The sequence below is a fragment of the Notamacropus eugenii genome, chromosome 2, assembly GCF_028372415.1.
Source record: "Notamacropus eugenii isolate mMacEug1 chromosome 2, mMacEug1.pri_v2, whole genome shotgun sequence".
Classification (NCBI taxonomy): domain Eukaryota; kingdom Metazoa; phylum Chordata; class Mammalia; order Diprotodontia; family Macropodidae; genus Notamacropus; species Notamacropus eugenii.
This window is the reverse complement of record NC_092873.1, coordinates 401100369-401125954: the sequence shown is the minus strand read 5'-3', so window position 1 is coordinate 401125954 and position 25586 is coordinate 401100369. Positions and strand designations below refer to the sequence as shown.

General features: G+C 36.2%; 1 protein-coding gene across 1 annotated transcript in view; it reads right to left on the bottom strand.

The window, feature by feature from the left end:
- The window catches only part of FMN2 (formin 2), a 441094-nt gene that overhangs the window by 38862 nt on the left and 376646 nt on the right, over positions 1 to 25586 (bottom strand). Inside the window, exon 16 of the mRNA XM_072647566.1 lies at positions 8110 to 8259. Coding sequence (XP_072503667.1) covers positions 8110 to 8259 — 150 coding nt within the window. The remainder of the gene's footprint in view (positions 1 to 8109; positions 8260 to 25586) is intronic.

Below are 25586 nucleotides of genomic sequence, written 5' to 3'. Positions count from 1 at the left end.
ACATGGCTTCCAACTTTTTGACCATAATCAGTACATATATCAGAATTCAACAGACAGATGCAACTGCCTGACTATACATACATAGTCACCAGAGAGGGAAGTAATAACATTTGGGTTTTCAAAGGTTGGGGAGAAGGGAATTCCTTAGTGGCTTCCCAGAGTCTTATCTGGCCAAGCAAACACTCCCAGTTAGTAAGCCCCCAAGTAAAACCTCAACTCAGAGCATTTATCCCTTTTTTAGGGATATCCCAGAGGGCATCCCAACCCTTGAGAACCAGTGCCTCATTAACAAAAGATGTGGACCTTCTTACAAATCTTCCCTAACCAAACTCCCTTTAATGGACATGTCCATTAATGGGTGGGAAAGATCTTTAATCACATTAAAATAATTAACAATACAAATATATATATACTGTTTCTAATTAAATAAACTCTTTGTTTCTTTACATTAATTTTAGTAAAGATTCTTGGTTGATAAAGGCAGGATTCAATCCCAGGCATTTGCTTATACTAAAACATAAACAGCAAAGCATCCCACTTTGCTTGCCATCACACTCCACCCTTCCAGGATTCTTGACCTTACAATCTAAATGACCATAGATCCTGGAACAAATAGCCATTATACTTCTTGATTATACTAAAACAAAAACAGCAAAAGATCTTACTTTGCTTGCCTTTACAAGAACATGGAAGCAAACAGGGCATTTTTTGTTACTATCTTGTTCAAGTTAATCTATGCTTAAAAACAGAGAATAAATCATGGAAGTTTATGGTCTTGTATAGAATCATTTTTATCCTTGTTTATATATGAGTAGCTTGCTTTTGTTGATTGTTACTGAATTTGGAATAATATCTTTAAGTAAGGTTAATAATGAATTCCATATTTATATTGTAAAATCATTTTGCTTTCAGTAAAACATTACTGAAGATTCTTTAGAAAGTTTAAAATACCTAATAATCATAAAATCATGAAGGTAACAGAAAAGATGAACAGATTAAATATTCTTCCAGTTAGGCTTTTAATACTGTAAAAGATTCCAATACACTGTATTGAAAGAAGACATCACCTATCTGATGTTCATCATACTAATTTTAACCTTGCCTCCTTGTCCCTATGGAGCCAGTTCCTATCCTAAATATTAAGCTGTTCACATGTGACTTTTCAAAGTCTTCATAGTTTTATGGATTGATGATAAACCTGAAGATGAAAACAAAGCTAAGCAGAGGAAGGGTCAAGCCTAGCAAAAATGAGAGAGGGTAAAGTGCAAAGCAACCTAGCTAATTATCTCATCCTATTTAAGGGATTCCAGCATCTGCTGGCAGAGAAGAACTTTCAACCAAGTTCTCTAGAGACATCGCTTGGGGAAAGGGGATGAGGAGAGCACATTAGCTTCAGTCTCCTTCTTTCTCACCCCTCCCCCAACTCATTCCACTCTTCACCTAGAGAAGGACCTCACAACCTTCAGAAAACTGTAGAATTTGAATTTTTTCATCAATGTACCTTGCTGTTATATAGGATGTATACAGCATCTTGAGGACACCAACAATAGTCATTCCATCACTGCGAAAATGATTTTCCTAAAGCATAGGATCTGTTCTCCATTACTTCCAGGATCAATATTCAGTCTTTTATTTAGCTTTTCATAGCATGATTACCTTTCTAGTCTTTTTACATCTCCTCCAACCTGCCATACTGGGTTACCTGCTGTTCTGCATACATTAACACTCTATCTACTGTCTCCAGGCTTTGCACTGGCTATTCACCATTCTTGGAATGCAACAGTCTTCTTCCACCTTTCCACCTCTTAGTTTTTCTGGTTTCCTTAAAGGTTTAACTCACATCTCTTTAATATAAGACCATTGCTCGTTCCCTGACCTAGTACCTTCTCCTTTTAAGTTCTCTTCCATCTATTCCGTAGGTACCTGGTCATTAACATGTTGTCTTCCTCCAAAAAACTCCTTAAAGACAGAGACTATTTTTACCTTTCTTTGTATCCCTAGCATTTAGTATGGAAGTTGCCACATTGTATGTGTGATTAATAATTACTCACTGACTGACAAACTCTTGAGTGTCCCAGGCAAGTCTGTAAGTTGATGAATTGCAAAGCTGGTGAAGATGGGCACTTGCCTTAAGAAAGTTCCTTAGAATATGCCATTATAGATACTGTCATCAACCCCACCCAGCAATACCTACAAAACCTACATATAAATGGCAGCATTAACTTGAAAATAGGTGGCATAATGGAGAGAGTGCTGGGCTTGGAGTCAGAAAGACCTAACTCTGTATAGATCCACATGGATGTTCATTTCTCTTGTAATAAACCTAATTCACACATAAATTTTGTGAAGTTGTGATTGCCTGATGTCAAAATCTGACTTCACACACTTACTAGATTTATGACCCTGGTTATGTCACTTAACCCCACTTGTCTCGATTTCCTTATCTGTAAAATTAACTGGAGAAGGAAATGGCAAAACGCTCCAGTATATTTGCCAAAAAAACCCCAAAAAGATCAGGAAGAGGCAGACATGACTGAACAACAACAAAATATACATTATTCCATTCTGTGAACAAGCCTATACTTTCAGAAAAAAATCTATAACAGTAAACTACAACTTCTGAGAGTTGTTTGGGTTTTCCAATCCCACTTCAGATACCTACAAACTATATGATTTCAGTATTGATTGCAAGATATTGGAGATGCTAGCATAGGACTGTCCACATCAAAAAACGTGCTCTGCTCTATGAGCAAAGCTTACTTGCAGAAGCACAAAGGAAACATGAGATTCACAAATTCAGAGACACCTCCTTTCCAAATGTTCAAATGAACTATTTGTGCCCAAGCTGTGCTAGAGCCTCTTGAGCTTGTATTAGACTCATCACCCACCATAAAAACCACACTATCTTGACCCAACATCATAATGTCATTGATCCTCTTAGAGTATGAAAAACTACCACCATGACCACCATCAACAACAATGTGATCATGTACAGTCCCTTAACCTTGCATAGCCTTAGTTTTCTCATCTTTAAACTGGGTATAATAATAGTTGCATTTGACACATGTATGAAAGGGATGTACAAAGTACAAAATTGCCTTGTGAATTTGTTAAGTCAATAAACACGTAGTGAGTATTTACCATGGACAAAGGACTGTACTAGGTATGCCAAAGTATATGAAAGAAGTTTTAGACATTGTCTCTGACCTTAAGGATCTTATAATTTAGTTGAAAGGAAGGGAGAGAGAAAAGTTAAACAATAAATAATATATAAAAGTGGAAAAATGTCATAAAGTGGTCCCTGGTGATTTTCAAAATGAATTAAATAAAGAGAAAGGGAAGACCATGCTGTGGAACAGAGTATCATTTACCCTGTTAATCATCGCACACTTCTGGGCACATTAATAGGGACCTGACAGTGTCGTTAAAAAGGTTCAGGGTATTAAGAGCTTCACAGAAACGTTCTTATAGTTTCCAAGTACAGGAAGCATTCGTGGAGCTTACAGAAAAAAGAAAAGTTTTGAAAAAATATGACTTCAGTCATATGGTTTTCTTTCCCATAGCAGCTGGTTAACGATGGAGCCAAAATTAGCAATATATCGTAAGGGGTATTTTGGGGGCAGAAGGGAACAAGCATGTATTAAGCCATGAACCAGGCAATGTGCTATGTGCTTTGCAAATATTATCTCATTTGATCCTTACAACAGCCCTGGGAAGAATTAGTATTATTACTGTTATTATCCTTATTTTATAGCAGAGGAAACTGAGGCAGACAAAGGTTGTGACTTACCCAGGGTTGCATAACTTGTAAATATCAAAAGTCAACCACAAGAGCCATACTCCCCCAACTTTCTCCTGCCTGCCTCAAACTAATTTTATAAGGAAAAGCTCCCAGGAAAGCTGCAATTCAGGTACTCAAAAAGTGGGAACTTAAAAGCTTGCAGCAAGTTTGTCAGCAGGACAAACCCAGACAGAAGCATTCAAGAAAACCACTTAAAGAGATATAGAAATTGTGAGACTGAGGAAAGCTGGTTCTTGGCATATCAATATCCTAAGATTTCATAAAATATTGAACCATTATTGAGAGATAGCATCATGTTTGGAGTTCTTCATAGTGAAGCACATATGCATGAGTTATAGCTAGTACTAAGGAGCTTTGCCCAGGACATTTAAGATTCTCAGTCTTTTCCCGAAATGGATACTAAGAAGACATAAATGTCAAAGAGACAGTATAGGTGACTATTTCAATGGGGTAATTTCTAAGATTTCAGAAATGCCAAACAAGAACAATAACAAAAAACATACTTCCATCCTCTAGCTAATATCTGAAATTCTACCATGAAAATCTAATTCCTTTAGCTTCAGACTTTGATCCTTCTTAAAATGAAAATGTTCATGTTTGGCCTCTAGAGTATAGCCCAATTAGCTTCCCAACTGTTCCCAGGCCAGCCCTCCAGTTTGGAATGTACTCCTTCACTTCTACCCCTTAGAATCCCTAGCTTCCTTCAAAGCAAAGTTAACATGTCCTCTACTAATGAGGATTTTACAGACTCTACCACCTGTTAATGCTCTTTCCCTTCTCAGATGGTCTTGTCTTATCTCTTACATATTTTTCCCCTTAGAAAAATGAAAACTCCTTTAGGGCTGAAATACTTTTGATTTTTGGCTTTGCATTCCTGGTGCCATGAGTGTTGTAGGCACTAACTAGTTAGTAGAATCAGAAGCATTTTAAGCTCTTTTACTTCAATTTCATTCACCTTAGACATAATGATTTTCAGACCCTTTCCTGATACCATGTTTTGATATGGATCTCTAGAGGTCATGAGGGTACTGCATTTAGGAGAAGGTCAGGGAATGGTTATTGTGGGAGGCAGGCCATATGAGAAATAAAGAATGTGAAACTTGGAAACACTAAAAACAAACTTTTTCTGTCTGTAATCTTGACAATGACAAGTTCTATTTGGGGAAAGTCACCTAATATAACCATGATTTAATTTCCCCATATGTAAATTCATATCTGTATCACCCAACTTCACCTCCCTTAACACCCTCTCATAGGACAAGGCCAGGGCCACCTGCCTTTTGACTTTCTACCAACTGATGTGTTTCAGAGACCTCCTAGGCCTTTTGCAGAGCAGATTAGACCCTGGACTACCCTCTCTAACTCTGCATCTCTTCCCAGATATGTCTTGTTCTATGGAAAGCAAGATAAAACAAGGCTCCTATACTTTCTTCTGCTCCCGCCTGTTGTGAGACAGTCATTCTAAAGCCTCAAAACATACAATATTTACCTGCTAGGTGGATAGACCTCCAGGGAAGCACTGAAATTATTTAATCACATGATTCCATTTATAGACCTTTCTCCAGCAACTAATACTCTGTCAGGACTCACTTCTCAATGGTCAACTTACTCACACTCCATTATACTTTATATATCCCATCCCAGGGATTCTGAATCCCTGCCTAGCTACAGTTGTGTAAAGCCCATTCTCCATGCCAAACTGGCTACTCCCCTTTCCCTATCCACTTAAACCTTACCACTCCAATGTTTGACTGCAGATGTTTCCACCCACTGTGCCTTCCAGAATGCCTGATCTATAATTAACCAACTTACTTTAATTTTAATGCTCATCTTGTTCTTTCCATGATCTGGCATTCACCAAAATCTGGATCCCTCCTGATGACTGCTGGGGTTGGAAGCTCAATTCCATGTGGACAGTCTCGGGCGGGTAAAGGTGGGAACTTCTAAATCTTAAAGTTCTCACGAGACCCCCCAGGAAACGACTGGGAATTGAGGTGAACTGAGCTATCTCATGTATTTCCGCCTCTTCCCGTGAGAAACGTGATGGGAGAGAGCTCTCCCCGCCCTCAAGATTGTCCCGGATCTGGGCACACTATTGTTATCTAACAGCACGGTATTCAGATGCAAACTATGCTGCTGAAGAGTTTAAGTAGGATCAGGAAAGCCTGAAAGCTCTCTTGGGCGGAGGGGCGCAGAGTGGACAGGACATCAAGGCTCCGCTTTTCCTCTCTCCTCTCTCCCCTCCCCCTCTCTCCCCGCTTATACTTCTACTTCCAATCTCTTATTGTAAGATCTTTGCCTCCTTGGGAGATTCTTCGCTCCCTCCTAAGGAAGAATTCCCCTGCACTTGTAACTAGACCCTGAAATAAAGCTCAACCCTTGTTCGACTCTGGAACGTCCTTTCTCTCATACGAGCATCCGGTTTGGCCAACCGAAGACCTCGGGAGGTGAGGTAAGAAGACTCGGGTAGCCCTCAGGCCTCTAGGTCTGGCAGATGACATTGCTTCTGTTGTCACCTACTCTCGTACTGGGTGAGTTTGCCTTTATATTCCTAACTCACTTGTCTCAGTGACTACCACTGTTCAGAAAACCCTCCTTCTTTGAAGTATGCTATTCAAGTTTATTATTCATTTCATATTCTTCTAGTGATTACTTATCTACCATTAGGACATTCTCTTTCCTTCCTCAATGAGTTCAATGTTTATAGTCTTTCTCATCTCCCCATCTCCTACACTCATAATAAGGGATTTCTATATCTATGTCTATACACACCCACATATAATATACATATTTACACACTTTATCTACATAGGTAGATCTGGATATATATATATATATATATACATACATACATACATACATACATGCATACTCTCTCAAAAACTCTAACTTCTCAATTCCTCAATTTTGTTAATTCTGAAAACCAACTTCTTTAATGCCACTCAGCTATACAGAAAGATAGCCATACCATTCATTTTATCATTATCCACAAGGGTCCCAGTTTCACTTTCACAAATTCTGATATTCTTTTATCTGATCATAACTTTTCATGAATCTATCTTTTCCTATGCCTTATGACGCCCAACCCTGTTAGGAAATATAGAATAATTCAAGGTATTATGATTACTATCGGTCAGCACTCCTAACTGCCCTTTTCTGTCTCATCTATATAACCCTGTGATTAAAACCCTATCATGTATTAGTCTATATATGGATTGGCATAGATTATTTTTTTATTTTAAAGTTATCACTTTATTTTTTTCTTTCCTTTGTATGCCTTCTGCAACCCATCCCAATTATTTTTCGCATTTCCCTTTGCTCCAAAGTAATGTACAATCACATCAAAGTGCAAGATTCTTTCTGTAACAGAAATGCACAGCATCTCTGCTACTTGTTCTCACTGATGTAAAGCAATGTCTCAGAGTCTCCTTACAAATAAAAACTAAGTGGATGATTGTTGTTTCAAGCAAGGAAAGCATTGGGAAATTTTGTAGTACTGATGAACAAGGTCCATTGGGATAACGCAGTTTTCTAGACATCTCAGGCAAAACCACTGTTGGTAGACAGTTGTTAGAAAGCACACTAAGTGGTTTGGTATTTTGGTTTGGTTGTATAGGGCATATTAGGTTTCCCTTGCTCCTTCCCACAAGACACAGTTATTTCTGGATATAACACTGGGAGGTCTAGGTTTCTTCATGACTCAATATTGAATAAGGCTGCATGTGAACAGAAGGCTCCTTAGTGATTTCATAAACTCATTGACCTGTATTTTATTTCATGTATTCACACAGAACCCCTTTTTCCTCCTCCCTACTCCCCAAAGAGTTATTCTATGAAATACTGTAGGGCCTCAAAATTATAAAACAATTGGTCAATGATGCTAATTCTGAAATGTAAACCTTAATGGTGGTACTGTCAAAGCCAAAAATGGTAGATAATGTCCCTAAAGTCTTTCTGCATTGCTTTATAGCAAGATGAGCCTATATCTCCTACTATTAAAATCCATCAGTGTTTTTCATCCAAATTTGATTCCCTTCTCATAACTAACTCATTGTAGGGACATTTGTACCCTGAGACTACTATCAAGGCCAGTCTTCATTTCAGCTACTCTACAACAGCATCCTAGCTTTTCCTATCACCTGGTCTTCCTGAGCTCTACCTTTTGGCAACTCTCAACAGCCCTCTTAGGCTACCCCTTGTAAAGAATCATTCAGTTTTCAAGACTATAAAAGCTGGCAAACTTAGTGATGTCACACCTAATAAAACACCAGTTTTAGAATGTCTTTGTTCAAATGAAAACAACCTACCTTTCTTGGAGAATAAGTTTGTTCTCTTTTTTCCAGAAATCTTTAAAGTCAGAACTGAATTCATGCCAAAGGCTGAAGAAAACATTTGGGGACACTTCCTTCTCTCCCATTTTTGGTTTCATGAAGAAATAGGCTGTAGTTTCCAAAAAGCTGTCAAAAACACATACACACATTTTACACACTCAAAAGTAGCAACATTTCTATTACTTTTCAATATGAGGTATTTTTCTTCATCCAAACACTGATTTCATTCATGCATAGTTTTTACCACCAAGAAAACTAAGACACTTCAAACACGAACAGTAGCTGTGCTATACTCTGATGTCAGAATCTTGGATAGAGGAGATAAGTGACAGCCCCAAAGCATCGCCCATCTCCTGATGACTATCCCTAATTAAATGGAATTTTCAAAATAAATGCTCATGTACAAAACTACTCTAGTATTAAGATCTGAAGTCAACTTGAGAAAAACAGAAAAAAAATTTTCCTCCATACAATTCCCCAAATCAATATAACTTTGGCGATTTACTCCATACCCAGTACTTATACCTCAGCCAAAATTTCCTCAGACAATATGCAGTGGTTAGCCAATCTTCCACCTGCCTATCCTCTTTGCAATTCTAGAACTGTAATCAAATAAACACTGTAATTTCTCTTGGAAAGGGTACATCAGTCTCCTGTCCTATGGCTGTACTCATTATCCTTCTAACTTTTGTAACCAAAATATCCTTCCTTGGCCCCTGGTAGGAGTTTCTGGAGAATGAAAACTGTCTTCCTTAGCGTTGTTGTATCCCGAGGGTTTAGCAAAATGCTTACCATATGTGGCTATAATGTTAATAAATGCTTTTTCATTCATATCATATTTATAGATTTATATCACTGTAAAGTATTAGGTTTACCAGTATATACATAGGAAAAACAAAATAAGCCATCATAGGCAATATAATTTCTCACATAATGAGTCATCATAGACTTATCATATCACCACAAATATGGTGAAATTGTAACCATAGCTTTCATGACAAAGTATCACTTCTTATACAGTTAACGTAATTCTGGCATGTTAAGTGTTAATTTATATCACCTACTAGCATGTCTCTATATAAGGTATTGGCAATATATTCATTCAAAAAGTAGAACATTTGCTATCAACAAAATATTTCAAAACTCTAACTATATTTGATGCTGTACTCTTCTGTTCAATCTAAGCAGAGATTGGTCCTGCCCTTTAGGGGTTCGCCATCTAGGACAGACACAAAGGACCCACTGGTATCTTATCAAAAAAAAGAAAAAGAATACAGCATTGAACAAATAAAATACTTAGAGGAAAAAGTAGTAAAGGTATTTTGTGGTGTTCTAACTGAAAGTAGAGTCATTCAAATTACATATTAAGAAAAGCTGGGATTTGCAAATGTTCTCTAGGTAACAAGGGGGTGAGATATTTAAATGTGATGGGCTTCAGTGCCATCTTTCTGACTTTACACTGGCTATTTCAAATTTCTAGGCCTATATAGGGTTCTGTTCTTGTTTTTCATACATTGTTATCTTGATTCCTATCTTAATACTTAGTTTCATAACACGGATCATATGTATGCAAATTAACTAGGTGATAAGATTCAACTGAGAAAGAATTAAATGGTTATTGGTATTTAAGACATATGTTTTTGTATACACATGTGTATGTGTGCACCCACACAATCACACTTACAAAAGAGATTTTTATGAATAAAGAGAACTGTACATTAAATATCTTCTATGGATCTCAGTGGGGCAGCTGAGTAGCACAGTGGATAGAACACTGGACTTGGAATTAGGAAGAACTCATCTTCCTGAGTTCAAATCCGGCCTCAGCCACTTATTAGCTATGTGACTCTAGGCAAGTCGCTTAACTATTTGCCTCAGTTGCTCATCTGTAAAATGAGCTGGAGAAGGAAATGGCAAACTAGTCCAGTATCTTTTTTTCATGAGATCTCTATCTCAATGTCACTTTGGAAACAATAATTCAAAACAGACAATAGGTTAAGTTTTTATTCTAGGCACTAAGTAGTGATGGAATTTATTCCATGATGGGATTAGTCTTAACCTCAGTTATCTTTCTTCTTAATATAACATGATATTTACATATGGGTATTGTTCATATCCAATGAGACAGGACTATTATGTTGTCTTAATTCTAGTGGCAGATGCACCATATGTAAATAAGAATTCTTTAGTCATGAAACACTTAATTTACTTGAAAAGTAGAGAGATGTGGCAGCCACGGATGATACCAATTTAGTGAATAAGCTTATTTGTAAGAGTTATAAAAGATGGTGGAAAGTTATTTAGCAGTTAAAAATAGAAAGCAGTTGTTGTTTAGTTGTTTCAGTTGTGTCTGACTCATCATGATCTAATTTAGGACTTTCTCTGCAAAGATGCTAGAGTGGTTTGCCATTTCTTTTTCAGTTCATTTTAAAGATAAGGAAAGTGGGGCAAACAGGGTTAAATTAAAATTGCCCAGGGTCACACAGGTAGTAAGTGTCTGAGGCCAGATTTGAACTTAGGCAGATGTGTCTTTCTGACTTGAAACTTGGCACTGTATCTACTGTACCATCTAGTTGTCCAGTAAGCAGTACTAGAGGCAAAATCTAGTTCATAGAAGTCTTACAAGAGATCAAACTAAGCAAAATCATTCTGAAGGTATTTAAAGATAAAACTGGAAAGAAAATAATAAAAAGCAGAAGATAGAAAAGGTCTACAATGACTTTTATATAGTAAACTCTTTCCCAATGTCAAGGATATGGATATCTCAAATATGCTTATAGAGGAATTAGAAATTGCATTTAAAAATCTCATAAGATTTGATAAAGTATATATAGAGTGTAGAGTTCAAATCAAGGAGAAATTTCCTAAAAAAGCAAGTCATCCAGATTCTTCTATTTGTCAATGATATTGTATTGATTTATTCAAGCCCTGGAACATTCCAGAGGCTCCTGGAAGAGTTCCATAGTCACAGAAAATCCAAATAGATAAAGAATTCCTTTTTGACTTGTCATGAACTTGACATATTGAGCAGACATTGATATACCAACAAATGGACAACCTAGAGTTTATTCCTCACTTCCTGTCTCCTCTCTCCTCTCCCTTCTCCCTCTCATCCTTCCTTTCTTTGATTATATACACACACAGAGATAGATGACATGTAGATATTATTGGACAGCCATTACAAATAAACAATGAATTGGGCACAACTGAACAAAAGAGAAGAGTGGGCTAGGTTACCTTTGGACATTGCTAAGTTCTTTCAGTGATGCCAAACTTTTCTCTGAAAGCAAGGGAAATCTTTCTAATGGTAGCTAGTTGTAGTATGGCTCTATGTCTACACCAGAGTCTTAAGGTTTTGAAATTGAGCTTCACTCAAACGGCAATTGACATTTACATTTTGGTGTGATCCAATTGCAAAACACTTCAAACAAGGAAAGAATGATTGCATGAAAAAAATCAATTATTAAGAGCTTAAGAAACAAGAACCAAAGCAAGACAGTCCCTGACTTCAAGGACCTTACATTCCAGCAAGGAGAGAGAATGGATTTAGGGGAATGTTGGCTGGGGGAGGCTGCTTTGGTTCAAGAAGTTCTGGGATGATTATTAGCTAAATAAGTCCTTTCCAATGGCAATACTAGTGTTGATTTGATTATGGTTGTGACAGCAAGAATTGGAAAGCTGGAGTGGGGAACATAGGCAATGTACCGATGCTGAGAGAAGTTAAGTGACTTGCCCCAAAACACAAAGGTTGGTACCTCTTTCCTATGACTCCAAATTGATAACTCTTTCAGTCTACCCTGCTTAGTCACGTGATAACAAACCAAAGTCAATCTAACTTTGTACCTAAAGTCCTATGTATATTAGGACTTTACCTTCTGTATTTTGAATTCATCTTTAGATTCATAGATACCCCGTTAAAAAAAAATCAGACAAGAACAAGACACATTTCTCCAATAAGATAGAAGCTCTTTAATGCCAGAGATAACTTTATTTTGTATTTTATTGTCAATGTTCATCACAGTACTTGGCATGTAGTAGGCACTTAAAATGTGTTGAATGAATGAATAATATCCTTCTTTATCCATCTACCAGACTCCTAATACCTGCCTTTAATCTGACATCATAAAGACATGTAAGGCAGGTGACTTTCAGTCCTGTTTTCCTTCCAGGTGGCTTACTTGTCCTTTCTAATTTCAAGGAGGATAGCTGTCCTAGTTTCTTTTGAAGAAACATTTTATTATATAGGACATCTGCCAGTTCATGTCTTTTATTAGCTTCAGGATGGAGAATGGGAAACTTCTTTACCTTTGCTGCCACTCATAGTTTAATGCACTCAGGAATCTCCTTAAAATGGACATCTTAAAAAGAAAGGTAAAGAGAGATGTCTATTTCATGTAACTTGGTAGTAAAATAGAGAGTATAGGTTTATTTGGTAATAATACTTTTAAGTTGTGAGATGAAATTAGCTAGGTGGTGCAATGGATAGAGGACTGGACTTAGAGTGAGCAAGACATGCGTTTGAATCCTGCCTCACACACTTACTAGCTCTGGACAAATTACTCGTCCTCTATCAGTCTCATCTGTAAAGTGGGAATTATAACATCTCCCTCAAAGGTCTGCAGTGAGGAACAAATTGAGTTAACACATGTAAAGCACTTTGCAAATCTTAAGGTCCTATATAATACTAGATGAGATGGTGAAGTTCTAAAAGGTATTCTACCCATTTCTCTTTAACCACGTTATTTATGTTGTTACTAATTTTAATATAAAATTTAAAGTAGCCCATTCCAAAAGATTCTCTCTCACTTTATTTGATACATGGGGAAAGACAAAGAAAATAGTTTTCATTTACATCACAAATGAATATTAACAAACACACATATATTTTAACTTTGTTCCATGACCCTTAACTTGTCAGCACTCAGGCAATAATAGTCCAAGACTAAAAAAGTAAGATGAAGGATGAAGGAAAAAAAAATCTAAAATCTATCATCCATAAAAAGTAAAATCCCCTAACAAAACCTAGAACTAATATATCTATAGCTATAAATATAGTTACTATCACACATCTAAATCTGAATCATGCCTATGCTTAGTGAGGCCCCCAAGTCTATGCACAGGGAGGAATAGACCATTTATTAATTTCCTCTCCCACTGATTCTGATGCCAAAGGGGCCTTGGGACCAAGTTCCTCCCTCTCCAGTTCTGCTGTTAACGTGGCAGATCAGACTAATCCAGGCATTGCTATATTTCTGCTAGTGGAGGGGGCCCCAGGACCAAGGGATCTTGGGAAGTCATTTATTTTAAATGTATCTCAAATCAGAGGGGCCTCTCATTTGGCTAACGGCTCATTTTAATCAGACTTTCTCCCGAATGGGTCTGCAAAGACCTCTGAGTATCTTTGTTTTGCTCTTTTCTCCCCAATCTCCCATTTCACTATCTTGCCTGATCATTCAAAGAATCGCAGGACCCTGAATGAGGATTTTCACATACAGCCAGGATTGTACATGTTTAACTCAATTTAGTTCATATAGGCAGAAACAGGGACATAAAGCATCTCAGTATTAAAAACAAGGCCAAGTGAACATACCAGTTTAAATGAACTGCCAAGAATCATCATCATCAATCTTCCCTTGCTTTTGCCTTTTTTATTGTGCAACGTTGGATTTTGTAATATTATTCTTCAGAACACACTAAGGTCCCAAGAGACAAGATTTATTTTCAGTAAAAACCTTCCACAAGCAACGGCAATTTTTGGAATCCTAAATCATCTTCCTCATTTTTACCTCCTTCTTCCACCCCCAATAGAAACTTATATTAAGTGTAACAAATTTTATTGCTCCAACAAAGGAAAATAAAGCTTTTTTTCTTCATTATTTAAAAGGCCTCCAGGAGTTGTCCATCATTTGCTCAAGAGCACAAAGAATACTCTTATAAGTGTTAGTAAAGGCGGAACTCCTGTATAGGAGTTCCCTCCAGGCAATGGAAAATCAGTGGGTCTTAGAATGATATGAAGATAAAATGGTATTGTTGTTCTATTAAAATGATGGACTACTTTATTTACACCTTAAGGGTTCTGGTATTCTCAAAGCAGCTAGCAAACCATAAAAAAGGCAAAGGAGTATAGCATCAGCTCCATTCACCTCATTTCAATACATCTGAGAAACTTATTTTCCTGCAAAAATAAAATCTCCAAACAAAACCCACCATGAATATAGATATAGATAAAAACACAATGAATATCACACTTTTAAATTTGGATGATGCTTTTGCTTCATGGGACTCTCAGGTTTATACAGAAGAAGGAATGGGTTATTGGTTATTGGTTAATTTTTTCTCCCTCTCTGACCAAAGAGGTCAGAAGATACAGAAATGAAACAGAAAAGAGCACCTGCCTTTAAGGACCTTATAATCCCAGCCATACTACTGTAATATCTACAGGATCTGGGTGCCATCACCAGTCGCCTTGACCTTGGTCCTCCCACCGAACTTCAACAACTCTGGGGCAGAGAGTGAGGCTGACGATTGCGCAGCTCTGCCTCACTTAAATCCTATTCACTCAAAAGTCAGGACATTATCCTCAGGATGTCATTGATCCTCTTCAAGAATGAAGGACAAACTACAATATGTGGCCTTGGGCAAATCATTTAACATTTGGGGGATTTTGTTTACTCTTCTGTTAGGGTCAGTGACCTCTCGGCTCTAAATGTATGATCCTGTGTGCACATATAATTAGAACACAAGGTAGAGAGTACTATGTCCAAAGGATAGATTCAAAGTATTAGGAAAACTGTCAAAATGGAGATTTGTTTCCGATGGGAGTGGGTAAAGAGGGATTTAGAGAAGGTTTTGTAAATGGTGGAACTGATTGCTCCTTAAGGGAGGAAGGGAATTTAATAGGGAAATGCTTGAGAAAGGGATTAAGGGAGCGAATTTCAGTCATGGGAGATGACATGAAAAAAAGATCAAGATGGCAGAGTGTAGGATGACAGTGGAAAACAGAGAGAAATCCACATTAGGTAGAATGCTGAATATAAGAATGAGTAGGATATGAGATTAGGCTGGAAATAGCATGTAGGAGCAAGATTGTACAGGAACTCGAATGGCAGGATAAGGAGTTTAATGGTAATTGATTGATTTTCAGGAAAAGATAAACATGGTCATAATTGTACATTGGGAAGATTACCTTGTTAGTCATATAAAAGATGAATTATAAGAGGGTAGGAAGATCATTTAAAAGGCCAGGAAGATGAGTATCTGATTTAGGACAGATGCCATGGGAATGGCAAGAATTGATAAAGATATTATAGAAATGGCATAAAAAAAGTACATGGCAACTGAAGGGATATATGAAGAATAGGGAAGAGGAGAGGTAACTCAAAGGTTAGAAACAAGTGAGCTCAGAAGGTGGTGGTGCCATCAATAGAACTAAAGAAGAGTCCTTCTATTCTCTGTCCTGGTCAGACTACATATGCAGTATTACACTTAGTCTTGGGCACAGCATTTTAGGAAGAACCTGGATAAATATAGAACATCCAGACGAGGACAACCAGAACGCTAAAGGGCCTTGAGATCATGTCACTTAAGCATCAATTGAAAAATTTTTGCCTTGGGAAAGAGAGGAGCTAATAAAAACATAATATATGCCTTCAAATGTGATGTCATGTGGAAGAGGGATTAGCCTTCTTGGGTCCATAAAGCACTACTAAGTGTAATACGTGGAAGTTGTTGTTCATTCATTTTAAGTCATATATCTGGCATTTTGCTATCCCTTTGGGGGTTTTCTTGACAAAGAAACTGGAGTGGTTTGCCATTTCCATCACCAGCTGATGAGGAAACTGAGGCAAACAACGTTAAGTGACTTGCCCAGAGTCACACAGCTATTAAGTCTCTGAGACCAGATTTGAACCAAGGACCTTGTTGTATGATAGTGAGAAGTTAAATAGATGCAACAATAGGCTTGATGTAAGGAAAAATCTTCCAAGGGGTATTCAAATGAAAATGGCTGTAAAAAGTGGAAAGGTCTCTCTCTTTGGAGGTGGCAGGTCCCACCTCAGTAGAAGTCTAGGAAAAGTCAGGATAGCTACTTGTAGCTTATATTGTGGACAAGACTCTTGTTCAGTTAAGGGCTGTATGACAGCCTCCGAGATCCCTTCTAAATCTATGATTTTGATAAAGAAGCTGGAGGAATAATGTTTGAGAGGAGAGAGATGATCAGTTCAGTTGAATAGATGTTGAGTTTGGGGTGACGGCAGGATATACAGAAATAGATGTTTAGTAGGCATGAGAAATTACAGGACTGGGAGAGAATAAGGTGTGTGTGTGTGTGTGTGTGTGTGTGTGTGTGTGTGTGTGTGTGTGTGTGTGTGTGAGTGTGTGTGTACTTCAGAGACATCTAAACAAAGGAAGAAGAGAATATCATCAGAATGAGTGAAACTACTAAGAGAAAAACGAGAGAAGAGACAAGGAGAGAACATTGGAAGACGGAAATGAGGAAGTATGAAAGGAATGGTCCAAAGTAGGAACAGAAGCAGGAAAGAGCTTTGTTATGGAAGCCCATAGGAATAAAATATCCAGATAGGGGTAAAACAAGGGACCATACCTGATGTTTGGATAGTTTATGATCCTTGTTATTCCCAAAGCTCTTGCTTTCCAGATTCTCAGACCTCCAATGAGGTCTGAGATGATATGAGAGTTGAAGAGGTGGTTGTGGTTTAATCTGCCTAGAATATATTACCTCTTGCCTCTCCCTTGAGGTGCCTTGTTGCTCACTAGCAACTGAACTTTACTCCCAGTGAAGTTATCATTCGTTGTCTTCATTTGGCAATTTTGGATTACTAATGAAAATTGTTATTCTTGGATTGACTCTAAGAGCACAGAAGTTTGAGGTTAAGTAAGTTGTCATCACCAAAATCCTCCGGTCTCAAATAAATAATAATGATGACAACACCAATGCCTTATGTCTATATATTACTTTTAACTTTTAAAAGTTAATTTATATTATTTATATTAGAGTCAGTTAATGGATGCTGTGGATAGAGTCTTGGACTTGGAGTCAAGAAAATCTGAGTTCAAATCTGGCCTCAGATATTTACTAGCTGTGTTACCCTAGCCAAGTAATTTAACCTTTCTTTGCCTCAGTTTCCACATCCATAAAAATGTAGATAATAATAGCATGAACCTCCCATGATTGTTCTGAGGATAAAATAAGATAATATTTGCAAAGCACTTTATTGATCTTAAAGTGCTATTATTAAGAGACCTTTTTAAAACTATTATCACAATGACAAAATGTCACATGAGTAGATGTGCTAGTCTGTCCATATCTCCATGAGATAATATTAGGAAACTGAAGCACAAAAGTGTTGTTTGATTCACCTGAAGCAACACAACTATTAAGTTGCAGAGCTAGAACCAGAGCTCAGGTCTCCTGAGTGGCAGTGCAATGCTCTTGTACTAAACTGTCCTGCCTCTCCGCTCTGAGATACTGTGCTATATCTGAAAATAAAAAAGTCTTAAGAGGTTAATCTGGAGCTAATATGGCAGATTAGAGTCTTCAGCCAAGCTCTACCAATATTCTCCTTTAAACAACTTCAAAATAATACCTCAATTCAAATTCTAGAGCAGCAGAGCAAACAAAGAGTCAGGATAGGTCATCCTTAAAGCCTAAGACAACTTAAGAAGTTTGAGAGGTCTGTGACATGAGATGAAGCCTGCCTGAAGCCTGTGTAGAGGCAACACCAGTAGTGGGACTTGTTGGTTCTAATAGCAGCAGTAGCTTTGGGAGTTCTCAAGACAGAGGTAGTAAGAGGATCAGGCAACTGGTCAGAAAGATTGTAGGAGAATTATGTGCCAGCACTGGGCACAGGATCAGATGCTATTTGGCAGCTCCACTGCCTATACCCACTTCTGAGTCATGGTTCAAGGGCAGAGAGGAGAAACTTCAGTCTTAGGAGATCAGAACCCATGGAGAGCACTAATGCTCATACCAGCAAGGAATGAGAGGCCCAGTGACTACATCCTCCCTAGATCTTCCTTTGTAAATACCAAAACCTCCATACTCCCAGAACTAGCTCTGAAAACAGCAGTGGGGATAAAAGGGTAAAGTTTGGGACAGTGCTCCTGACAATCCCCCATGCCAGGAGCAGAGTCCAATTTTAACATAAAGTTCAAAATAAAGAAACAGGCTGGTATGAACAAGTACCAAAAAAAAAAAAAAAAAGAACCTGACCATAAAACAATATCATGGTTACAGGGAAGATCAAGACACAAACTCAGAAGACTGGTGTCAAGATATCTATAAGCAGAATCTCAAAGGGAAAAGTTGGGGGAGGAAGGGGGGTTGCACAAAAACTCAACAAGAAATCCTGGAAGAACAAAAAAAAACTTCCAAAATCAAAGAATGGAAGAAAAATTGGGGAAAAGAAATGAGAGCAATGCAAGAAAATTTTGAAAAGACAACAGCATGACAAAAATCCTAAGGACAATAACAACTTATAAAATAGAATTGGTCAAATGGAAAAGGAAGTACAAAAGTTCACTGAAGAAAATGATTTCTTAAAAACTAGATTTGGGCAAGTGGAAGCTAATGATGTCATGAAACATCAAGAAAAGTCAAAAGAATCAAAGAAATAGAAGAAAATATAAGATTAGAAAAAGAACTTATCTGGTATAACACCAATCATGGCAGCACACCTGAGAACTGCCGCTATGAATGATTGCAAGGGTCTAATCACGTAGTATAAAAAACTCTTTATTTATTCAGCAACAAACCAAACACTGTTTATTAAGTAAAGCATAACATTCATAGCAACATCCTTAAGCAAAACATACCATCTAATACATGTATCTTATAACAATAGCAACATCCTTAATACCAAGTATTCACCTAAAGTCCTTTCTCAAAATACCACATCATCCATCCCTAGGTTACAGTAAAAACAATCTTCTAAATCAATATCAAGTGTCCAAGAAAAGTTCTCTTTCATCTTGACTTGAGGCCGACTTCCAAACCCCACACCTCCTCCTCTGTGGGGCCAACCACTCCCAGCTCTTGCCTGGGTTCACATACTGTCAGCTCTTTGCTTCTGCTCCTTATCTCAGCTCATGGGAACTATTCTATTCCAAACTCTTTCTTCTTTTGTCTGATGGCAGGCTCCAGGGGCTCCTTCCCATAGCTGCTGTATCTAGGAAAACAAGGCTTAACAGGGCTATAACTATATTTATACAAATTACTGGTGCCATCATTTCAATTCACCCATAAAGACCAACAGACAGGACTTCTGTCTGAGAAATCAACAGAGATCAATAAACAAGGCTTCCTTTCAGCTCTCAGAGGTCTTCCTCTCCGCTCTCAGAAGTTTCCTCTCAGCTCTCTTCTCAATTCTGGCTCACCCCTTCAACACTGACTCTCTTCTCTTCTGCTTCTCTCAACTCTGGCTCTCTTTATATATAGTTCTACTCAGCATCTGATTGGCTAGGGCCCACATATATCTAATTGGTTAGGGCCTACTTGTACTTGTCTGATTAGCTAAAACATTATCTACAATACATATGTACTGTTTCTAGTCAAAAACTCTTGACTCATTCAATCAAAGGTAAGATTCAATCATAGGCACTTGATTGTCTAAAACCAAAACAACAAAAAATCCTGCTTTGCTTGCCATTACACCTGGAAAATAGATCAATGAAAGATAAGTCATTGAACTACCTGAAATCCACGACTGAAGGAAGAACCTAGAAATAGTATTTCAAGAAATTATGAAGGCAAACTGCCTCGTTATGGTAGAAACAGAGGTAAAATGAAAATTGAAAGAATTCACAAATCACTATCTAAAAGAAATTCCAAAATGAAAACTCCTAGGGATATTATAGCCAAATACCAAAGATTCCAGGACCAGGAGAAAATATTTCCAGCAGCTAGAAATAAACTATTTCAATACAGTAAGCTATAGTCAGAATCACATGAGATTAGTAGCTATCACATTAAAGGAGTGGAGGGCTCAGGAATATGATATTCTAGAAGGCAAAGGAACTAAGGTTACAATCAAGAATAACTTACCCAGGAAAACTGAGCATAATCCTTCAGGGGAAAATGGATATTTAATAAAATAGAGAACTTTCACGAATTTCTGATGAAAAGATCAGAAACAGATAGAAAATATGACTTTCAAATACAACACTCAAACATAGAAACATAAACATGAAAGGGAAATGATAAGGTACTCAATAAAGTTGAATTGTTTATATTCCTATATGGGAAGATGATACATGTAACTTCCAAGAACTTTAGAGTATTAGAGCAGTTAGGACACCACCTAGATAGCAGAGGAGTGAGTCAATTATTTTGGGATGATATCAAAAAAATCTGGATGGCTGAATGAGAAGGAGACACTGGGAGAAGGCAGAAGAAAAATGGGGAAAATAATCTCACATAAAAGAGGCACACAAGGAAGTGCTTTTATACCAGAGGGGATAATGGTAGAGATGGGGTGGACAATGCTTGAATCTTATTCTCATCGGAATTGACTCAAAAAGGGAAGAATATATACATATACACACATGTGTAGAAATTTATCCTACCTAGCAGCAAAGTAGGAGGGAAGGGATAAGAGAGGAGTTGGGAGAGAGGACAGAGAAAGGAAGGCAGAGGTCAGAGGCAAAACAGAATTCTGAGGAAGAACAGAATAAAAACAGAGAAAGAGAAGGAAAAACAGAAGAAGATACACAGTTAGTAATCATAGTAATCATAACTGAGAATGTGAATAGGATGAACTCATCCATAAAATAGAAACAGATGCCGGGATGGATTAGAAACCCGAATCCAATAATTTATTGTTTACAAGAAACACATTTAAAATAGACACAAACAGAGTTAAAATAAGGGGCCAGAGCAGCATCTATTATGTTTCAGCTGAAGTAAAAAATACAGGGCTAACAATCATGATCTCAGACAAAACAAAAGCAAAAATAGACCTAATTAAAAGAGATAAGCAGAGAAACTATATCTTGCTAAAAGGCACCATAGATTATGAAGTAATATTAATACTAAACATATATGTACTAAATGATACAACATTCAAAATTCTTCAAGGAAAAGTTAAATGAATTGCAGGAAAGAAGACATAGTAAAACTGTACTAGTGGGGGATCTAATTTTTCCCCTTTTAGAGCTAGAAAAATCTAAAAATAAAACAAATAAGAAAGATAGTAAGGAGATGAAAAGAATTTTATAAAATTAGATATGATAGACCTTTGGAGAAAATTGGATAGGAAAAGAAACTGTACCTTTTTCTTAGCTGTATATGGCACCTTCAAAAAAATCAACCCTGAATTAGGACATAAAACCTTACAACCAGATGAAGAAAAACAGAAATATTAAATTCATCCTTTACATACTGCAATAAAATTACAGTCAATAAAGAGCTGTGGAAGCATAGAATAAAAATTAATTGGAAACTAAATAATCTAAACTTAAAAAAATGAGTGGGTCAAAGAGCAAATCATTGAAATAATCAGTAATGTCATCAAAGTGAATGATGATGAGATAACATAGTGAAATTTGTGGGAGGAAGCCAAAGTAGTACTTGAGGAAAATTTATATCTCTTAATAGAAACATCAATAAAGAGAGAAAAAAGTTCAATGAACTGGGCATTTAACTAAAAAAACACACTAGAAAAATAAATAATTAAAAATCATTCAATTAAACACAAAAATGGAAATCCTAAAAATCCAGGGAGAGTAATAAAGTTGAAAGTAAAAAAAAAAATTAACTAATAAATAAAACCAGGAGTTGATTTTATTTATTTTGAATTGGCAAGCCACTGATTAACTTGATTTTTTTAAAAAGAGAAGTAAACCAAATTACCAGTATAAAAAATTAAAAGAGTAAATGTACCACCAAGTAAGATGAAATTAAAGCAATTATTAGGATTTATTTTGCCCAGTTATATGCCAGTGGAACTAGACAATAAGTAAAATGGATAAATTTTTACAAAAATATGAATTGCCTAAATTAAAAGAAAAGGAAATAGAATACCTAACTAACCATATCTTAGAAAAAGAAATTGAATAAAGCACAAATGAGCTACCTAAGAAAAAATTGCCAGAACTAGATAGATTCACAAGTGAATTCTACCAAACATTTAAGAACTAAGTAATCCCCAAAATACTATGTAAACCATGTAAAAACAAAAAAGGCAAAAGTCTTACCAAACGACTTTTATGACACAACTGTACCTAAATCAGAGAGAGAAAAAACAGAGAAAGAAAACTATAGCCTAATTTTCCTAAAGAATATGAATGTAAAATTTTAAAAAATACCGACAAGGGGATTACAGCAATATATCCAAAAGACCATATATTAACAGGTAGCATTTATAACACAAATGCTTCAATATAAGAAAAACTAGCATGGTATTTGATCACATCAATAACAAAACAACAAAAATCATGTGATTATCTCAAGATGAAGAAAAAAGCTTTTGACAAACTGCAACACCCATTCCTATTTTAAAAAAGAACACTAGAAAGCACAGGAATCAACAGAACTTTTCTTAAAATGCCAAGTAGTATCTAACAAAAACCATGAGCAAGTATTATCTGTAATGGGGATAAACTTGAAGCCTTCCAGTAAGATCAAAGGTGAAGCAAGGATGTCCACTATCACCACAATCATCTGATATTGTACTAGAAATGCCAGGTATAGCAATAAGACAAGAAGAAGAAATTAAAGGAAAAATGGGCACTAAGAAAACAAAACTACTGCTCTTTGAAGGTGATATGATGGTATACTTAGAGTACCCTAGAGGATAATCTAAAAATAGTTGAAACAATTAACAACTGTAGTAAAATTGCAGGATATAAAATGAATGCACATATATCACGAGCATGTCTATATATAAAACCAATGAAAGAGAGCTGGAAGAAATAGAAAGAGAAATTCCATTTAAAATAACTGTATACAGTATTAAATATGTGGAAATCTATCTGCCAAGACAAAGGACAATATGAATACAATTACAAAACTCTTATAACACACAAAAAAGTCAGATCTAAACATTTGGAGAAATATCAATTGTAGGTAGGCCAAGCCAATAAAATAAAAATGACAATTCTACCTAAATTAATTTATTTATTGAGTAAATTATTAAAATTATTTCATAGAGATAGAAAAAGTAACAACAGAATTCATTTGGAAGAAGAAAAGTTTAAGAATATCAAGGGAATCAATTTTAAAAAGTGACGGAAGGTGGCCTTACAGTCCCAGATTTCAAACTATATTCCACAGCTAAAATCATCGAAACAATCTGTTAGAGTGGTGAATCAGTGGAATTATATGTTACACAGTAGTAAATGACCATGGTAATCTAGTGTTTGATGAATCAAGAGTCAAACTTTTGGAGCAAGTATGCACCATTTGAGAAAAAGCTATTAAGAAATTTGTAAAGCATTTAGGCAAAGACTAGGAATAAACCAACATCTCATACCATATGCCAAAATAAGGTTAAAAATGCATAAAAGATTTAGAAATAAAGGGTGATATCATAAGTAAATTATGGAAACAAAGAAAAATGTACCTATCAGATCGATGGAGAAGGGAACATTTAATACCAAACAAGAGGTAGAGAGAATCATGGGAAATAAAATGGATAATTTTGATTACATTAAAATAAAAAAGATTTGGTACAAATGAAATCAGTGCAGCCAAAATTAGAAGGAAAGCAGGTAACTTAACAGGTAAAAATATTTTATTACAAGTTTCTCTGAAGAAAGTTTTATTTCTCAAATATATAGGAAACTGAGCCAAATTTATAAAAAATAAGAGCCATTCCCCAAATGCCAAATGTCTAAGGATATGAACAAGCAGTTTTCAGATGAAGGAATCAAAGTTATCTATAGTCATATAAAAATATTCTAAATTACCATTAATTAGAAAAATGCAAATTAAAACAACTCTGATGTACCATCCCACACATATCAAATTGGCTAACATGGCAAAAAAGGAAAATAAAAAATATGAGAGAAGTGGAAAAATTGGGACACTAATGTACTGTTGGTGGAGTTGTGAACTGGTCTAACCATATTGTAGAACAATTTGGAACTATATCCAAAGACCTATAAAATTTTGTATGCCTTTGATCCAGCAATACCACTACTGCAGACCAAAGAAAAGGGAAAAGAACCTACAAGAAATATTTATAGGAGTTCTTTTTCGTGGTGACAAGGAAGTAGAAATTGAGAGGCTGTCCACCAAGCGGTGAATAGCTAAAGAAATTATGGTATAAGATTCTGATGGAATACTATTGTGCTATAAGAAATGATCAGCAGGATGATTTGAGAAAAACCTGGGAAGACTTATATGAACTGATACAAAGTGAATTGAGTGGAATCAAAAGAACACTGCACACAGTAACAGAAATATTGTAAGAATGCTTAACTGAGAAAGACTTAGCTATTCCAAAGAATACAATAATCTAAAACAATTCTAAATGAAAAATGATATCCACCTTCAAAGAAAGAAGTAATGAACTCTGAGTAGAGATTAAACCATACTTTTCTCCTTTTCTTTATTTTTCTTTTCTGTATGTATTTTTTTGCAACAGGGCTTATATGGAAATATGTTTTTCATGACTTTATATGTATAATTTATATTATATTCCTTGCCTTAACAATGGGTTGGGGAGAAGAGGATGGGGTGGAAAAGAATTTGAAGCTCAAAACTGTAAAAGATGAATGTTAAAATTTTTTTATGTGGTTGGGAAATATTTAATGAAGTAAATGAAAAATATTTTTAAAAAAAGTCAATTAATTAAGAGATTAATTAAAAAAGGCTAACCCTCAGGTACATACAGTTTATAAGGTGTCTAGAATATATTCCCTTAATACTCCAGAGGGAGGTGATTCTTCAAGTATTAAGGAACTAGCATCATCTTAGCATTTTAGAATATTGAAACTTTTAGTCAATGCTACATGAATCTTAAGTGTTCTCAAAAGGACCGTATTTTTCAGAGAGATTTATGATTGCTGTAAGTGATAGCCCATATGATAGTTAAATTACCATTTACAATGAAAGAGATTGCCTCTTAACCTCTTTATTCACAGTAAAGAATAAATATTTAATAAATGTTTGTTGATTTATTCTCTAGAAGCTACTATATAAAAAGACATAAAAAAATCTTTCTTGAATACAGCAAGCATCCCATGTGTCTCTAAATGTATGTGGGCACTGAAGATGCTTCTCAAAATAGTGGCCCTCAAAACCATGGTTTTAGAGAGGTTTGCTGGGAAGTAAAATCTCATTTGTTATACTAAGCTGTATTCAACTATTCAGATATTATATTGTTTGTTGCTCAGTCATTTCAGTCATGTCTGTCTCTTCAAGACCCCATTTTTTTTTTCTTTTGGCAAAGATAATGGAATAGTTTGCCATTTCCTTCTCTAGCTCATTTTTA